This window comes from Chrysoperla carnea, chromosome 2 (genome assembly GCF_905475395.1).
Source record: "Chrysoperla carnea chromosome 2, inChrCarn1.1, whole genome shotgun sequence".
Classification (NCBI taxonomy): Eukaryota; Metazoa; Arthropoda; class Insecta; order Neuroptera; family Chrysopidae; genus Chrysoperla; species Chrysoperla carnea.
This window is the reverse complement of record NC_058338.1, coordinates 78421918-78439448: the sequence shown is the minus strand read 5'-3', so window position 1 is coordinate 78439448 and position 17531 is coordinate 78421918. Positions and strand designations below refer to the sequence as shown.

Below are 17531 nucleotides of genomic sequence, written 5' to 3'. Positions count from 1 at the left end.
ACGAAAGAGTTATAAATATTGAATTTCTCAAAAAAATTTATTTGTAATTATTCAAACGCAAATTCTATTTTGAAATGATAAAAAGTTCGGATAAGCATGACCTCTGTATTTAAGAGTTCGTCATTTAATTTTATTTCAGACATAATTCATAGACTTATACAAAAGCCAGTGACAGATGTCAAAAATCCTAGCTCAAACTGTCAAAGTCATATGTTTCTTAGTCACAGACTTGTATCATTTATAAATAAATTTGTATGGTTTTAATTTTAAATGGAAAATTTATTTGAATTATTTGCGAAATCAACCGAAAAAAACAACACAAAAACTTCATTAATTCATTACAAAAACGATAATAATGTTACAAAATTTACTAGGTTACAACTAAAGCAAGAAACAGAAAAAATTTATAATAATTTGAAAGAAAATGTAAATTCTACGAATCAAGTAATAGGTATTTTATTGAAAAATAAAATTGCGCTACCGCCTATTGTGCTGGGGTGAGTTTTGAGAAGAAGAAATTAGATTCATTTCTATCAATCTACATTCGGTTCATAATTTTGACCCAAACGACAAGGATATTTGTACACAATCGTGTATCCCTCGGACCGATTTTGTTATTGGTCAGCTGGGTTGATTAATCTTATTTGAATTTCGGGTTTTTTAATGAATAAATAAGACTCACGCTTGACATCCGATTATGTACGAATAGCATTAGAATAAACGTAAAAAATAAAAAAAAAGCTATTTTAAAAAAAAACCAACAACTTTTGCATTTTGTTAAAATATATCCCTTTCAGAACCCTCAATAAATCTAGCTAACTATTTTGTTTGTTGTAGGTCCTGAAGAGGGTATATTTTAACAAAATGCATAATATAGCTGACAGAAATGCTTATCTTAATTTGAATAACAATTACAACTTTTGTTTAATTCTTTTTTTCATACACTCAATAGATTACAATATATCTAAGTATAGAACATAATGTAATATTATTATTTTTAGAATTAGCAAATGTAAAAATGGTTTCATTTGTTTGGACCTAGAAAATCAACCACGAAATGAATATTTAATTCAACAATTAGGCATTAATTTATTATTTTCTTGTGAAAATGTAAACCAAAATGAAGTTATTGAAGAATTAACAATATTCAATGTTCCTATTAAATTATTAAAACTATCTACAGTATATACTAATCATGAAGATGATATTTCATATGTTATTTCTACCTCGGGTACAACTGGAAAACCAAAATTAGTAAAAGTAACAAATGAATGTATTATGCATAACATTGAGAGTTTTAGGTAAGAAAAGAGAAATCTAATACATCCCTATTTCTAAATATGCTAAATATATTTAGAAATTTACTTTATTTTAATACAGTCGAAATGCTCGTAGGTAAAATGGAATATCTATGAATTGTTTAAGAAAATTAGCTAAAAAATTTTCTCGTCGATTTCGAACCAAAAAATACATAAATAAGATCTCTTTGACAATTTGACGATTAGTTTCTGAGGTGTCATCCTGGAGAAATTTTAACAATTGATAATAATTATTAATTAAATTTCGATTTTTTAGAAAATCCTAGATCAATTTTTGTATTATATAAACACATTTTTCGACTATCATGTATGGCAGTGCAGTAAATACGTAAGAAAATACATCAGATTTTAAAATACGGGATAATAAGGATAAAAACAGTTGTTATTAAGAAAAAATACTTGGGAAAAAATCGGAGGGTAGGAAGTTGTTAAAAAAAAATGTGCGAAAAACAGGTTTAATGTAAAAACAATTGAAAAAGGATTTCCATCATAAAAAACAGACAATGAGGGTTGTATAACTAAAAAAAAAAAGAAAAAAAAAGAGACTAGTTAAAGTCAAATCCGTTACTAATCGCAATTATTTTTAGTTACTCATTGTTATTTTGGTGACGGTCTGATCGGCCGCCGAATTCGAAATATCCTGGAGTTTTCATTTATTATCATCGATAATATTTATATTGCAGTTGATACCTTAGAAACTTCTCGTTCAAACGTAAAATCAACCAAATTTTTCATGCTTATGGATTAATTATGATATAAGAACTCAAAAAACATAAAAATCAACTTTATTTGACGTTTTAATGAATATTTTTCGCGATATTTCAGAATCACTTCGAAACAAAAGCTTTTCTTACGCGATTTTAGATGATATCTTAAAACCAGCTCACTCAATCGTTATATTAACTCTATTTTTGTATATTTTGGCGTTTAAATTATCCTAGATATCATATTTCATCAAATTCCAAAACTCTTTAAAAAATTGCAAAAATGGGAAAACTTTCTTTGTTTCCTATTAGTGAAAAATATTATGTTCTAGAGTAATTTTGACCCCAAAAAATACAAAAATCTGGTAATCTATCCTGGAACAAGCATTATTTTCATTCTTTCTTATTAAAAAAAATCCACAATTCTCAAAACATTTCAAATTATTTTTGGTTTTACCTTCGATTAAAATTTTCTTTTACAGATCTATGCTGAATGTCTCCTCCGATGATGTATTATTACTCAATACACCAACTACATTCGATCCATATATTATTGAATTGTATCTAAGCTTAGTCTGTAACGCAACATTAGTGATAACAGATCCACCTCAGTTAATAAATCATCCTAAAAATTTCCTGCAACAATTATTTAATCGAAATTCAATTGGCATAACAATATTACAAATGGCCCCATCAATATTTCTAAATTTGGGTTTTACTAACATAGAAGATATAATATGTGATAAGAGTTCAACGTTACGTGTATTAGCATTAGGTGGCGAACATTTTACAAATATTAAATTTTTATTAAATTTAATGAAAAATAACACAAATTTACAAATATTTAATTTGTATGGTATAACTGAGGTATCATGTTGGGCATCTGTTTATGAAGTACATAAGAATTATGATGAAAATGATTTGATTTTTCAATATGGTGTGCCGCTTGGTGATTCATTGAATGGGACTGATTTTTTGATAAATAATCAAGAAAATTCTTTCGAAGGTCGTGGCGATGGTGAATTATTTATAGGTGAGTTAAATTTTTTATCAGATAGTTTAATAGTTATACGGGGTATTCCTAAAAAGTTTTTACAACGCTCCACCATGTATAGGTTAACTCAAAATAAGTTGATTTAGCTAAACATGCCCTAATGTTTCTCCATTTTGACGCTATACGCTCTTGAAGTTGCAATTTTGAAATCGTTTTTGATGTGGTGACACTGCTTTTCACACAAAATAACTCATATCAACCTTATAAGTAATATCAATTCATGGGCGTAAAATGTGAAATTTTTGGTAGCTAACCCCCTCCCCCAATTTTTACGCCTATGGAGGTAAAGGATTTTAAGTATGGAATTTAGATGAAGTTAACTGTTCAAATACCCTATCAGAATTCAATATTTTAATCTAAGAAATGAAGCCGAATAATGACCAAAAGGTTGCCGAAATATGAAAAGCCGAATTAAGACCAAATTTGATTTTGTATCGGTTTCGACTCAAAATGTTCGTATGAGTGTGTAGAACAATATCAAATTATTAGAAAGTGTGCTTTTACAATTTTGCCCAAACTTATTCTGCTGAGAAATTATGAAATTTCAAAAACAGCTTTGGATATTACATTTTGGGCTATTCTAAGCATTTTTTATCTCGTGGCATTATTTTTTTAAAACTCACCTTTTTTGATATGCAAGTGATTGAAAACAAAATAAAACGTAATTTTTATGAAAATTTGATATTGTGAAAATTAACGATTATTGTGTGGTTTCTATCATATATTTGATTTGAGCTAATTGTATCTCATGTTTTGGATGATTTTAAATAATTTTTGTTTCTCGAATTTTTCATCCCATTCCTGCGTTTTAGAGATATCAGTGTTATAAAAAAAATCGAATTTTTAAGTTAAAATTTTGTCAAATTGACGATAATGTATGATTTTGATCAACTGTTTTTTTTTTTTTAAACAATTGAAATTTATATTTTCGACTACTCTAAGCCCATTTTGTGTCTTGTTATTTTTCAATTTACCTCACTTTTTCTCGAAATTAGCGTTAAAAAAGCATTATAAGCGTTTAAATCTCGAAAAAAGGTATATAGTGATCTAAGACGAAAAATGGCAAAGTGCAAAGTGAATAGCTCAAAATAAAAAATTCAATCGTTTTGAAACCAAATATTTCATCACAGTCTTAAGTCGATAATAATCAAATATTTCATCAAAGTCATAAGTTGATAACAAAATTTTAGCTTAAAAAAAACTTTGACAAAAAGAAAACCGACTTCAAAAGAAAAACACCGACACCGACTCCAAAAATAACAATAATTTTAACTACATTATATTATCGTGATTTTTTTACTTTTTAGTGCATTTTAATTTGTTTTGGAAAAGTTTTTCTTTTGAAGTCGATTTTCTTTTTGTTAAAAGTTTTTTTATTTTGTGATTTTTAGTGAACCTGAAGTGCACTAACTAATTTATCACTAAAAAAAGAATCATCGAAATCGGTTGGCGTGATATTGAGTTATTCGGCCTCTTGTCGTGCATACTTAATGCAAATTTAAGACTTTTATGATTTTCACATGGATACCGTTATCAGAACCCGACCAAAATGAAATGGGACTACACGGGAAGCACTAGCTTTCAAATAGACAAAGAATTATCAAAATCGGTTCACCCAGTCGAAAGTTCTGAGGTAACAAACATAAAAAAAAATACAGTCAAATTGATAACCTCCTCCTTTTTTGTTTGAAGTCGGTTAAAAATGGGTTCATAATATCAAATGTTCATCAAAATTGGTTTTTTTATTTAATCACTTAATGTATCAAATTTAGCAATCATATAGATATTAATCTTAAAATAAATGTTCCATTTAATGTAAATATTGGATATTAAAATTTTTTTGGCATAAGAACAAAACTTAATAACATTTTAAATAAACACAATAATGTTTTTCAGATTTTGTTTTTAAAATACTTGATATTTTTTTATTATAGTCTTTTTTCAAATCTGTCCACACTTTGTTTAAAATATCCGTATTTATTTTTAATATTTCAAGATAATTTACTCTTTTAATACAGTTAGTTGCGTATATTTTGTATATTCGATTTGATAGTATGTTGGAGGTGGTTATAGTGTCACCTCCACACTTTTCATTAAGACATTTTGGATGAATTAAGAATTTTCTAGAAAATTTCACTACATCTTGAAACATCTCTTCGGCGGTATCTTAATACTAGACCTTCCATAAAGTATTTTTCTCAACTGTTGAACGTTCATTCAAAAAAATTATATTTATTCTCATTAACAGGGTATTTGCATAGTTTACCAAAAAAAAGAAAAACAAAATTCAGTAAATCGAAATTTCCAGGCTTATAGAAAGTCTGAAAATGGTTTTTAAATTAAATGTTCAAATTTTTTTTGTTGAGTTTATAAGAACTTTTTAAAAGGTTCCATCCATAATATTCTTAAATATCTCTAAAACGGTAACTTTACTCCTTACACCTTCAGTAAAATTTTTTTTTTTTTTTTTTTTTTTTTTTTAATTCCTCGATATCCTTAAACATCCCTCCTTTACTGACTACTGAAATATTCTATTTTTTAAACCTCATGATTACTAGCCACTTAGTACATTTTTACATCACTTGATAACTTCTGTCCCAAATATGGGACATTCATTTTTTATTTTAGATGAAGAAAAATCACAAACTTTGATATTTTATGTGCCACGTACGGGAAATTTTGAAAAATTATTAAATTAATTTTATTTTTAAACATTTAAATTTTCGGGTAGTTTTAATATTCAACTAAAAATTTAAGAAAAAAAAGTGAAAACAAACAATTGACTGACTTAATTGTTGAAATACTATGCATAGACAGTGTTGATGACGCAATCGTTTGTTTTTTGACGTCACGTAAATAACAAAAGATATCATTGACGCACCTAATTGACGCCCTCGTGGGTAAACAGTGATGTTTACAAAAAAATATTTCAACCAAAGGTTCTTTATTTTTTTATAAGGAACATTTTTTACATTTAAACTTTTGTTCTATCTCTAACGGTTTACAAGATGAGTCCTACGGACCCAAGACCCAATTGACCTATATTGCTCATTTACGAACTCGACCTCACTTTTTACGTCCTGAGTACGCTATAAAAATTTCAGCTTGATATCTCTTTTCGTTTTTGAGTTATCGTGTTGACAGACAGACGGACAGACAACCGGAAATGGACTAATTAGGTGATTCTATGAACACCTATACCAAATTTTTTTTCGCAGCATCAATATTTTTAAGCGTTACAACCTTGGGACTAAACTTAATATACTATGTATATTTCATATATACATGGTATAATAAAAATTATTCCGTCTGTCAATTGGTATCAACGGTTGTAAAATATTTTGTCCCATATATAGGACAAAAGTTAAATCATGAGGTTATGAAAAAACGTGCTTGGAATGTCTTTCCATTGACCATTATTCTTACACTTCGAGATTCCATAATATTAATAGTCTCTACACTGTTCCATGTTCTAATTGATTGTGGACATGGCTATAATTTTTAAGAAAGTTACACAACCATTTTCCAAAACGTCTCTTTTCAAGAAAATATCAGAATTTTCCAATGTAATAACGTAAAAAGTGAATCACTCTTCTAGTGGTCGTTATCTGCCATAATTTTGTAAAAAAATGTACCAAATTGTTTGAAATATTCTAAAATTAGTTTTGGGTTTAGAGATTATGTCGCTTTTTGTATTTTTTTTACCTGTGGAATTTAGGATTCAAATAAAATAGTCGTTTTTATTTTTTTAAATTAGCGTTTTATTTATATTTCATAATGAAAATAAACTTTTTTTAAGCGAACTTAAAGCTATTTAATTCTTTTCATAATAAAAAGACTAGAGAGATCACAAAACATTTTAATAAAAAAAAATAACAAATAAAATTCAGTCTTAAAAAGCTTAAATTATTTAATCAACTTCCTCAATTGTTGGGCCACCACTTCCTGGCTGACCATTAGCACCACCGGGCATTTGAGGACCTGCTTGACCGCCACCATGTAATTTTGTCATAATTGGACTACACACTTTAGTTAATTCTTTCAAACGATACTCCAATTCTGATTTTTCTGCTAATCGATTACTGTCTAACCATTGCAGAGCGTTTTCACATTCTGTTTTTACTTTTTCCACATCACTAGCATCCAATTTACTTTCAGCATCTGTAACTGCTTGTTTCACACTAAATATATAACCTTCTAATTGATTTCTGGTAGCAATTGTTTCCCTCTGCCGTTCATCTTCTTCCTTATATTTCTCAGCTTCTGCAAGCATACGATCAATATCTTTTTGTGATAGACGACCTTTATCATTGCGAATTGTGATGTTCTTTGAATTTCCACTGCTGTTATCTTTGGCAGACACATTTAATATGCCATTCGCATCTAAGTCGAATGTAACGTCTATCTTTGGAACGCCACGTGGAGCCGGTGGTATTCCAGTTAAGTCAAATGTACCCAGAAGATTATTATCCTTGGTCATTGCTCGTTCTCCTTCAAATACTTGAATCGTTACCGCTGGTTGATTATCAGCGTATGTTGTAAATGTTTTCATTTGCTTGCATGGTATTCGAGCATTTCGTTCAATTATCTTAGTCATCACACCACCAGCAGTTTCGATTCCCAAAGATAATGGTGTAACATCTACCAACAAAACATCTTGGATCTTACTATCGGATGCACCAGTTAAAATCGCTGCTTGAACAGCTGCTCCATATGCCACAGCCTCATCAGGATTGATGGATAAATTCAATGATTTACCGCAGAAATAATTTTGTAGCAGAGATTGTATTTTTGGAATTCTTGTAGAACCTCCAACTAAAACAACATCATGAATTGCCCCTTTGTCCAATTTGGCATCAGTTAAAGCTTTCTCAACCGGTTCAAGTGTTCCACGGAATAAATCGGAGCATAATTCCTCAAAACGGGCTCTTGATATTTTTGTATAGAAATCAATACCCTCGAAAAGAGCATCGATTTCAATAGTTGCTTCTGTACTAGATGACAATGTACGTTTAGCTCTTTCAGCGGCTGTTCTTAATCTTCGCAATGCTCGTGGATTACTTCGAAGATCCTTTTTGTATTTTCGTTTAAATTCTTCAGAGAAATGATTAACCAGACGATTATCGAAATCTTCACCACCTAAATGTGTATCTCCAGCTGTTGATTTTACTTCGAATAAAGATCCTTCGTCAATTGTTAGTATTGATACATCGAATGTACCACCACCTAAGTCGAAGATAAGAACGTTTCGTTCGCCTTTCAAACTCTTATCCAAACCGTAAGCCAGAGCAGCAGCCGTTGGTTCGTTTATGATTCGTAATACATTAATTCCAGCAATTGCTCCTGCGTCTTTGGTTGCTTGACGTTGTGAATCATTGAAGTATGCTGGCACAGTGATAACCGCATCTTTCACTTCTTGGCCCAAATATGCTTCAGCTGTTTGTTTCATTTTGCTTAAAACCATTGAACTAATTTCTTCGGGTGAAAATTTTTTCACTTCACCCTTAAATTCAACTTGAATTTTTGGTTTACCGGCATCATTGATTACTTTAAATGGCCAATGCTTCATATCCGCTTGTATTTTTTGATCATCAAATTTTCGACCAATTAGACGTTTTGCATCGAATACTGTATTTTGTGGATTCATTGCAACTTGATTTTTGGCCGCATCACCAATTAATCGTTCTGTATCACTAAATGCCACATAACTTGGTGTTGTCCGATTTCCTTGATCATTTGCGATAATTTCGACTTTGCCTTGTTGCCAAACACCAACACATGAATATGTGGTGCCTAAATCGATACCAATTGCTGGTGCCATATTTTTTTTGTAACAATCAAAAATGTTCAACAATAAGTTTTGAATCACTTAGTAACAATAAACTTTGTTAGTATAGTTATATTGCTTTATATATTTCAACAATACGTTTGTCGTATTTTATTCTGTGTAAATGCGCGTTATGTCCCGCTTATATATGATATCCCCACTTCTTCTAGTATGTCCTAGTAAGTACTCGGTGGTTCTCGATCCTTCGCGATGCATCTTCACATAGTTCAATACACCCATGTAATATCCATAAATTGTACATTCACAGCGTATTTGTTCTAGATATTTAATGTATACTCTATCTTTGTTTCACGTATATCTAATATAATATTTCGTTTTCTTTTTACATAGTTTAGAATTTTCTATAACATTCTAGATTGTTTTTATCCAGTAAATTATACTGCACTTATAAAAACTGTTGCTTTACTTATAATAATGTTATTCCATTTAAAATTTATATCTAGGATTCCGTTTCTTAACAAAGAAATTTTTATTGAATATATTTTGTAAAATTTGGCAACAATTTAAAAGTTGATTATTATATTCAGCATAAAAAGAACTGATTTGGTTTTATACAATTACATATATGTAAAATTTATCAAATTTTAAAAAAATCGTGTGTGAATTTCTACTAAATTTTGGGATATATTTTCCAATTGTTTGGTTATTTTTTACATATCTAATCAAATTTGGCTAAAATTTAGCTTTTTTTTTTACTTAGTAACGTTATCAAAATCCGAAAAAATTTATTTTAACATCACAGGCAGATTTAAATATATCAAGTATGTAATTGTACTAAATTTGGAATAAATTTTCCAAATTTTTGGTATAGATAAGTTCATAAAATCATCTAAGTGGTTCATTTCCGACCGTTCGTTTGTCCGTCCGTTACCACGATAACTAAAAAACGAAAAGAGATTTCATGCTGAAATTTTTATATTTAAGACGTAAAAAAGTGAGTTTGAGTTCTTAAACGAGCAATATTGTTTAACTGGGTCTTTAATTGGGTCCGTAGGACCCACCTTGTAAAACGTTAGAAATAGAACAAAAGTTTAAATATAAAAAATGTTCTTTATAAAAAAAAATTTTTAAATTAAATTTATAATTAAAACTTCTTTTCGAAAATATCATATTATTTTTCCGTTATAGGGTAGAAAATTATAAAAGATAGAGATTTGAAAATTTGTAGGTAGCGTCAACGGCAATATCGGAAAAAATAGACCGAAAATTTTATTAACCCAGAGTATTTATTTTTTCGATTTATTCGGTTTATTCGATTCCGGACACTACTCTTTCGGTTTATTATTTTCCGGTCTACGTTTTCCCAAATCCAGCTTCTACTATAGTGAGTCTTGTGAAAGAAGAAATGGAGGCTGGAATGCCGCCATAAATGTGCTTGTTTTTTAAACCACTCTAATTTATTAAAAATAATACAAGCACTGACATTTAATACTGTCTATACAGAGTATTTCAACAGCTAATTCAGTCAATTGTTTATTTTCACTTGTTGTTTTTGTGTTGACGATTTTTAGGCAGTATGTGGTCTGAAAATTTCTTAGTCGACATTCGATACTTATGTGTGAATTTGATCAAGACGGAATATAAATAATTGAAACTTCAACATCAATTTTCCATAAGTTCTTTAAAATAGTTCATGGTCTTAGAACCTTAGACATTTCAAATACATTTCCCACTTATCAAGTAATTTTATTTATTTTTAAAACTAGTTTATTTTGATGGTTTTATAATGCAATTTTGTACATTTATGTACAATACATATTTGGTAACAAAATATATTAATTAATCAGCCATTAATTTCGCTAATTACCTATAATTATTCCTTATTCATATAACTAGGTGTGTCTTTAGTCAACCAATAAATAAATTTCAAATTTATGGAGTGATCTCTACAATTTTAGTTGTATATTATCATTTTTGAAAAAAATGTTAATCGAGATAAAGAGGTAGAGAGAGCTATTGCATAATCGAGTTAAGCCGAAAAATTGTAATCTCTCCTCTTAATTATAATTCTTTAACTTTGTGTTGTAAAAATTGTTACATTGTGTGTGTCTGTCTACCTGCCTGTCTGTGGCATCGTAGTGCCTAAATGGATGAACCGATTTTTTTTGTTTCGTTCGAAGGGTAATTTAATGGAGAGTGTTCTTAGATATGTTTCAAGTGCGAGTTAAGGGTTCCGTACCCGAAAAATTTGTCGGCGATTTTTTAAATTTTGTAAATTTCACTTGTATATGTGAATGGTATGTGCGTATAGTTCTATTTTCTACCGCTGGATAGAAAATCTAGAATAGAGAGAGTCTTTTTTAGTATTAAAATCCAATAACATTGTAAAGAATATTACAAAATATACTTGTAAAAAAAACCTTTCATTTCATACATTTCTTTTTTTTTAATTTTTATGATTTTTAAAATCGATTCACAGTTTTTTGAGAGAGTCGATTCTCGAAAAGCCAACTCTATTGCAAGGTCTGATGGGCTTTCTTCATAACACTATAGCTAGAAAACCAAATTAACAAGACTTGACTGTTGCATGAGTATGTGTAGAAAACGTTTCTCGACAAATCATCAATCTCAATACGTTTGCTTTATAAATCAATAAAAAAATGCTCAATTTAATAATAATTTGGTATATTTATCTTAAAATTAAAATAGCGACCTGCTCAATGGCACACTCTTTAATTTTCACAACACAACATAATACATAAATAAAACTTATAATAAATAAATTTAGAACAGATTGGCGTAATAATAATGTCTCACGATTATTCATTAATAAATTTTTTATTTTTTTGAATATTTATGTGAACTCTATTTTTAACTTAAGTAATTCTATTTATAGAATATTACACATTAATATTTATTATTCAATTATAGTCGAGACGTAAAAAGAAGGGAATCTGGATTTCATTAAATAAGCTAATTTCGTAAAAATAAAATACGTATTTTCAAACTTATAAACACATTCCAAAAAAAAGTCATGAACAGTAGAGCTCCATCAACAAGGTCATATTTCCCCCACACTAAATGTTTCTTTATTATACGATGCTCTACTAAATTTGGGCCATACTTTTCAAATTTGTGGTCAAATTAAACCTACCTTTAACAGGTTTTAATTTTTGCAAAACTCTAATTACAACTAAAATGAATCCAATTTTGATAAACCAAGTATGGGATTCTACTAAATTTTTGTCATATTTTTCAAATTTGTGGTCAAATTAAACCTATCTTTAACAGGTTCCAAGAGGGTATGGCCCTTGATCCGAAATTGAACACAAATATGAACTGTAGCAAAAAATTAACTACACATATGAAAAGTTTTTCCCAAACTTAGTGGGTTTCATAAAAATTTCCATCTAGATCCGGTAAAATTTGGCTATGCTATCAATAATATTAAAATTTTAAGCTTTATGACATCAAAATAAAAAAAATTTAATTTTGCTCTATCACATCCAAAATATATCCAATTTTGATGAATAAAGTTTGGAATGCTACTAAATTTGGGCCAAACTTTTCAAATTTGTGGTCAAATTAAACATATCCTTAATGCATTTCAAGAAGGTATGAATCTGTATCCGATATTCAGCACAAAGGTGAACAGTATCAAAAAACTAAGAACATAGATGAAAATTTTTTCCCACACTTAATGGGTTTCAAAAAAATTCCATCCAGATACGGTAAAATTTGGCTGTGCTATCAATAATATTAAATTTTTAAACTTCATAACATCATCAAAATCCAAAAAATTTAATTTTACTCTATCACAAAATTTATCCAATTTTGATAAACCAAGTATCGAATCCTACTAAATTTTGTTCATATTTTTCAAATTTGTGGTTAAATTAAACCTATGTTTAACAGGTTTCAAGAAAGTGTGACCCTGTATCTGAAATTAAGCAAAATTTAGTTGGTTTCAAAAAATATTCCATCAAATTCCGCTAAAATTTGGTTGCGCTATGAATAAATAAATTTTTTAAACTTATAGAATAGTTTAGACAGTAATTGATAGCAAAAATCTAGCATTTTGGATGTTTGTTCATTCAATTTAAGATAAAAAGGTCTTTATAGAAAAATAATCCACTTTTAGTGGATTTATTGTACAATTTTTTTGGAAGAGTTTCTAGATTTCGCAGAAACAATTACACGAAATAACAATTTTAATATGAACAAACAATTTTAAAGTGTTCATCTATCGATAATTCGTTATATTAATGTCTGCGGAAGATTTGTGCTTATTTGGCCCTCAAATTTCCCATAATTTATTACAAAGTGACTTTGTTTTTCATTCAAATTATACTGAACTCGAAAAACTATTAATATCAATTGACTTTTAATTTTTTTTCTAGATTGTACAAATCGAATATGTCACATTCCATCAGAAAATCCAATTATAATAAATAACCGATCATATCGACCCACAGGCGATATTGTTCATATGGACCCAACCACAAAATCCATATATTACGTTGGTCGCAAGAATAGGGTGATCAAAAAATTTGGACATCGTATATCACTTGATCAAATTGAAATACTTATATCGAATTTCACTGCTATGCCATGTGCTTGTCTCTGGAACACTTCAACTAAAAAAATTTCAGTATTTATAAAATCATCACAATTAAATGCAAATTTAAAGAAACAAATACGTGAATACATTTTACAAAAAGTTTCAAAAGCAGCGCTTATTGATGAAATTCATTTAATTGATCATTTACCAATCACTAATCATGGAAAAATCGATCGGAATGAGTTGTTACGTTATTCAGAAAAAAATATCAATTTTTTGAATACATTAGATTTATTTAAAAACATTATTTCTAATTATTTGACAAAAGTTGATTTGGATAAAAGTTTTTCTACTCTTGGCGGTACATCAATTATTGCAATGGAAATTGTTAATCAAATTGAAAGTTTTACTAATAAACAATTTCCACCAGAAATATTTGAACAGTTATTAAATGATAAAATTTCTTTGAATAATATTTTTATAAATTTTGATAATTTAAATCAAATTGAAAGTCGATGTAAAAGAAGAAAATTAATTGGCGACAATCAAGATGGAATAAAATTTTTAAATGATCAAAATGATAGGAGTATATTGTCCATGAAAATTCAATGGAAATATAATATGGAAGCTTGTGTTGATGCATCGCCTTGTGTTTACGAATATCGGTAAAAAATCATTCAAATATCAAATATAACACTAGTTAAAAAGTTTTTGCCTTTCAACGTAGTACGAGAACTAAGGAAATTTTAGATTTAGGGTTGAAATTATTTGTACTTTATTTTCAAATTTGATGGTGAATGTGCTAATATTTCTAGGGATCATATTTTGGTAATAATTGGATCACATTCACATAAATTATCAATAGTAAATTTTAGAACAGGTGATGTTATTTTTGAGCAATATTTGGATAATCGAATTGAGGGTACAGCAAATTGTTTCGAAAATTTTGTGTTTGTTGGATGTTATAGTGGTCATGTTTATTGTATTGATTTGGATTTGAAGAAAGTTAAATGGAAGTATAAAACTAATTCACGTGTGAAAACGAAACCAATTATTTGTAAAAATGATACAGCTATTATTGTTGGATCATATGATAATAAATTGCATTGTATAGATACGAAGGTAAATTTAAAGTTAATTATTCGTTTGTAAGTCATCTATTTTATTACTTCTGTCATCTGCCATCTATGACTTTTGTGGTCGGCCGAGAACCGATATGTTCAACGTGGTATGGCCAAATTGCCTGTTTTAAAAACAAAATTTTAGAAACATGTACTTAATTTTCTGGGTAAGGTAAACACTTTCATTAAAAGAAAACAAGTGAAAACAAACAATTGACTGAGGTAATTGTTGAAATACCATGCATAGACAATGTTGATTATTTTTTCACATTACACATACATACATGTCACACATACATAACTAATAAAACTGATATTCCTATATAATACATACTATACAATTTACGCCTAATTTGCGCCCTCACGGGTAAACAGTAATGTTTATGAAAAAATGTATCAAACAAAAGTTGTTTTGTTTTTTATAAGGAACATTTTTTACATTTAAACTTTTGTTCTATCTCTAACAAGATGTTTACAAGATAGGGCCTACGGACCCAAGACCCAATTGACCTATGTTGCTCATTTACGAACTCGACCTCACTTTTTACGTCCTGACGACGCTGTAAAAATTTCAGCTTGATATCTCTTTTCATTTTTGAGTTATCGGACACCCATACCAAATTTTTTTTCGTAGCATCAATATTTTTAAGCGTTACAAACTTGGGACTAAACTTAGTATACCTTGCATATTACATACATGCATGTTTAAAAACGAAAAAAGAAGACAACAGCACACAGTGTTCCCAAGTGGTCACCCATCCAAGTACCACCTACTGACTGTGCTCAATATTACTTGAGTTCGGTGATCGGATGAAAATTGGTACTTTCAACGTGGTATGACCGTTGTCTGTTATAAAAGCAAAATTTTAGAAACATATACTTTACTTTCTTTGTTATGCACTTCTCTTAAAAAATCACTAAACCTACTAACCTGATTATGATCATCGGGCTGTCGCTTCTCGACCTATGCTTTCCTTAAAATGATTTTCAGTGCCCATTTTACAGACAGGATCGACGACATGGTGTGTTTCTGTACTAGGAAGTGTATCATCACATGTGCTAATTCATGAAAATTATGTATTTGTCGCAACCATCCAAGGAAATTGCTACTGTTTCAATGAAAAAGATGGCAATGTTATATGGTTTCAAAATATTGGTACACCAATTTTTGCAGCTCCAGTATTATTTGAAAATTCTTCATGTAATGGTGTTATTTACCCCGATGTTAAGGGATTAATTCATTGTTTTTCATATGAAAGTGGAAATAAGGTAATACTACGATTTTATAATAGTACGCACTAAATTGTATTGGTAATATACCCATTTCCTTCCGATTAAATCCAATAATGACATATTTCCAATCCAATATTAAGTCACATTTCCTCCGAAAGCTAACGTTTTTCGAAAAAATGTTTTATTTAAAAATTGATAGTTTTTTATGAGTATCAAATTTCTAATTTTAAGTGTTTTTCTATCTCTTACTGTTTAGGATCTAAATTGGCTATTAAAGAAATCCGAAGAACTAGGTCCAATCTGATGTCAGAATATGATGTGACCCATGAAACTTTGCAACTTTTGTTTAAATTATTTTTTGATAAGTTAACTACAAAACGAGGTATTTAGGCGTGTAGATTAAAATGGCCCACTCTGTATGTACTAGCAGCAGAGGTTGTTTCAAGTGGTAAATAGCTAAATGTTTTCCCACTACCACCTTACCTTACTTGTGATTTTTTAATTTACATTTTTTGCAACGGCTATTTATGTATAAAACATGAAAACCTATTTTTTGGCTTTTCCAAAGTTTCTTTTTGTACACAAAGTCTTTGGAATGGAAAGGCAGTGTGTCATCTGAATCCATTTCATAAAATTTAAGAGTCGATTTTTCTTCTTCTTATAGATGTGGGAATATCAAGCGAATGATGCAGTTTACTCCTCTGTGATAATAAATAAACAAAGTATTTATTTTGGATGCCATGACAGTTGTTTATATGGATTAAATGTTATGGAAAATAATAATGCATGTACACTTAAAGTTAAATATAAATTCGATTCATCAATTTTTGCATCGCCTTGTTTTTTTCAAAAATTTATTGTTGTGGCTACTATGAAAGGTAGTATTTATGTAGTTGACTCTATAAATCATACTTTGATCAGCAAAATACACTTGGATGGAGAAATATTTTCGACGCCTGTTGTATTTCAGAATAATATTTTATTCGGTTGTCGGGATGATTTTGTATATTGTTTTGAAATAAAAAATAGATAATTTTTTGTCTATAATATTTTTTTTAACTTATTTCAGATAACATGTTTTTGTATCTCTCAATTTATTTTTATAAGCGTATTGGTAAAACCCCAAAAATCGATAAATTATAAAAGGATTATGATTTGAAAAATCATTGCCTAAGATAATTAAAATTTAGGACCGTCTTAAACATATTGGGCGCCGACGTACGAAAGACCATCACCTTCTGCTACAGTCACAGGAAATGTTGAATAGATACGTAAAGATATTGAAACATTAGGAATACGGATATTAAATTATTAGAATCAAGTGGAGTTAGTACCTCGAGTGGAGTTTGAATTGCGTTTTAATTTTTATTTAAAACAAGTGAAAACAAACAATTGACTGAGTTAATTGTTGAAATAACATATATAGACAGTGTTGATTACTCTGTCATATTACACATACATACATGTCACACACATATAACTGATATACCCATATAATACATACTATACAATTTACGCTCTCACGGGTAAACAGTGATGTTTCAAACAAAAGTTGTTTATTTTTTTATAGAGAATTTTTTTTATGTTTAAACTTTTGTTCTATATCTAACGGTTTACAAGATGGGTTGACCTCACTTTTTACGTTCTCAGCACGCTATAATAAATTCCAGCTTGATATCTCTTTTCGTTTTTGAGTAATCGTGATGACAGACGGACAGACTACAGACGACAGACAGACAATCGGCAAGACA

General features: G+C 29.1%; 2 protein-coding genes across 4 annotated transcripts; one reads left to right on the top strand and one right to left on the bottom strand.

Moving 5' to 3' along the window:
* Positions 1 to 270: 270 nt before the first annotated feature.
* On the top strand, positions 271 to 16798 carry LOC123292955 (beta-alanine-activating enzyme; the record flags this gene model as incomplete). The annotated part of the gene is made up of 9 exons (XM_044873669.1): positions 271 to 497; positions 1002 to 1301; positions 2506 to 3056; positions 13266 to 13676; positions 13755 to 13869; positions 13939 to 14091; positions 14242 to 14548; positions 15553 to 15816; positions 16445 to 16798. Coding segments are annotated over exons 1-9 (2682 nt in total), but the record flags the coding sequence as incomplete, so codon positions are not given.
* Positions 6944 to 9005, bottom strand: LOC123293529 (heat shock protein 68-like). 3 transcript variants are annotated; one of them, XM_044874385.1, is made up of 2 exons: positions 7059 to 9005; positions 6988 to 7022 (listed from the first exon to the last, which is right to left on the bottom strand). In XM_044874385.1, exons 1-2 carry the CDS (start codon positions 8896 to 8898, stop codon positions 6988 to 6990), a joined length of 1875 nt encoding a protein of 624 aa, XP_044730320.1. In that variant the 5' UTR covers positions 8899 to 9005. The 3 variants fall into 3 exon arrangements, with proteins under 3 accessions (XP_044730319.1, XP_044730320.1, XP_044730321.1); XM_044874386.1 differs by having other exon boundaries at positions 7068 to 9005; XM_044874384.1 differs by having other exon boundaries at positions 6944 to 9005.
* Positions 16799 to 17531: the final 733 nt, after the last annotated feature.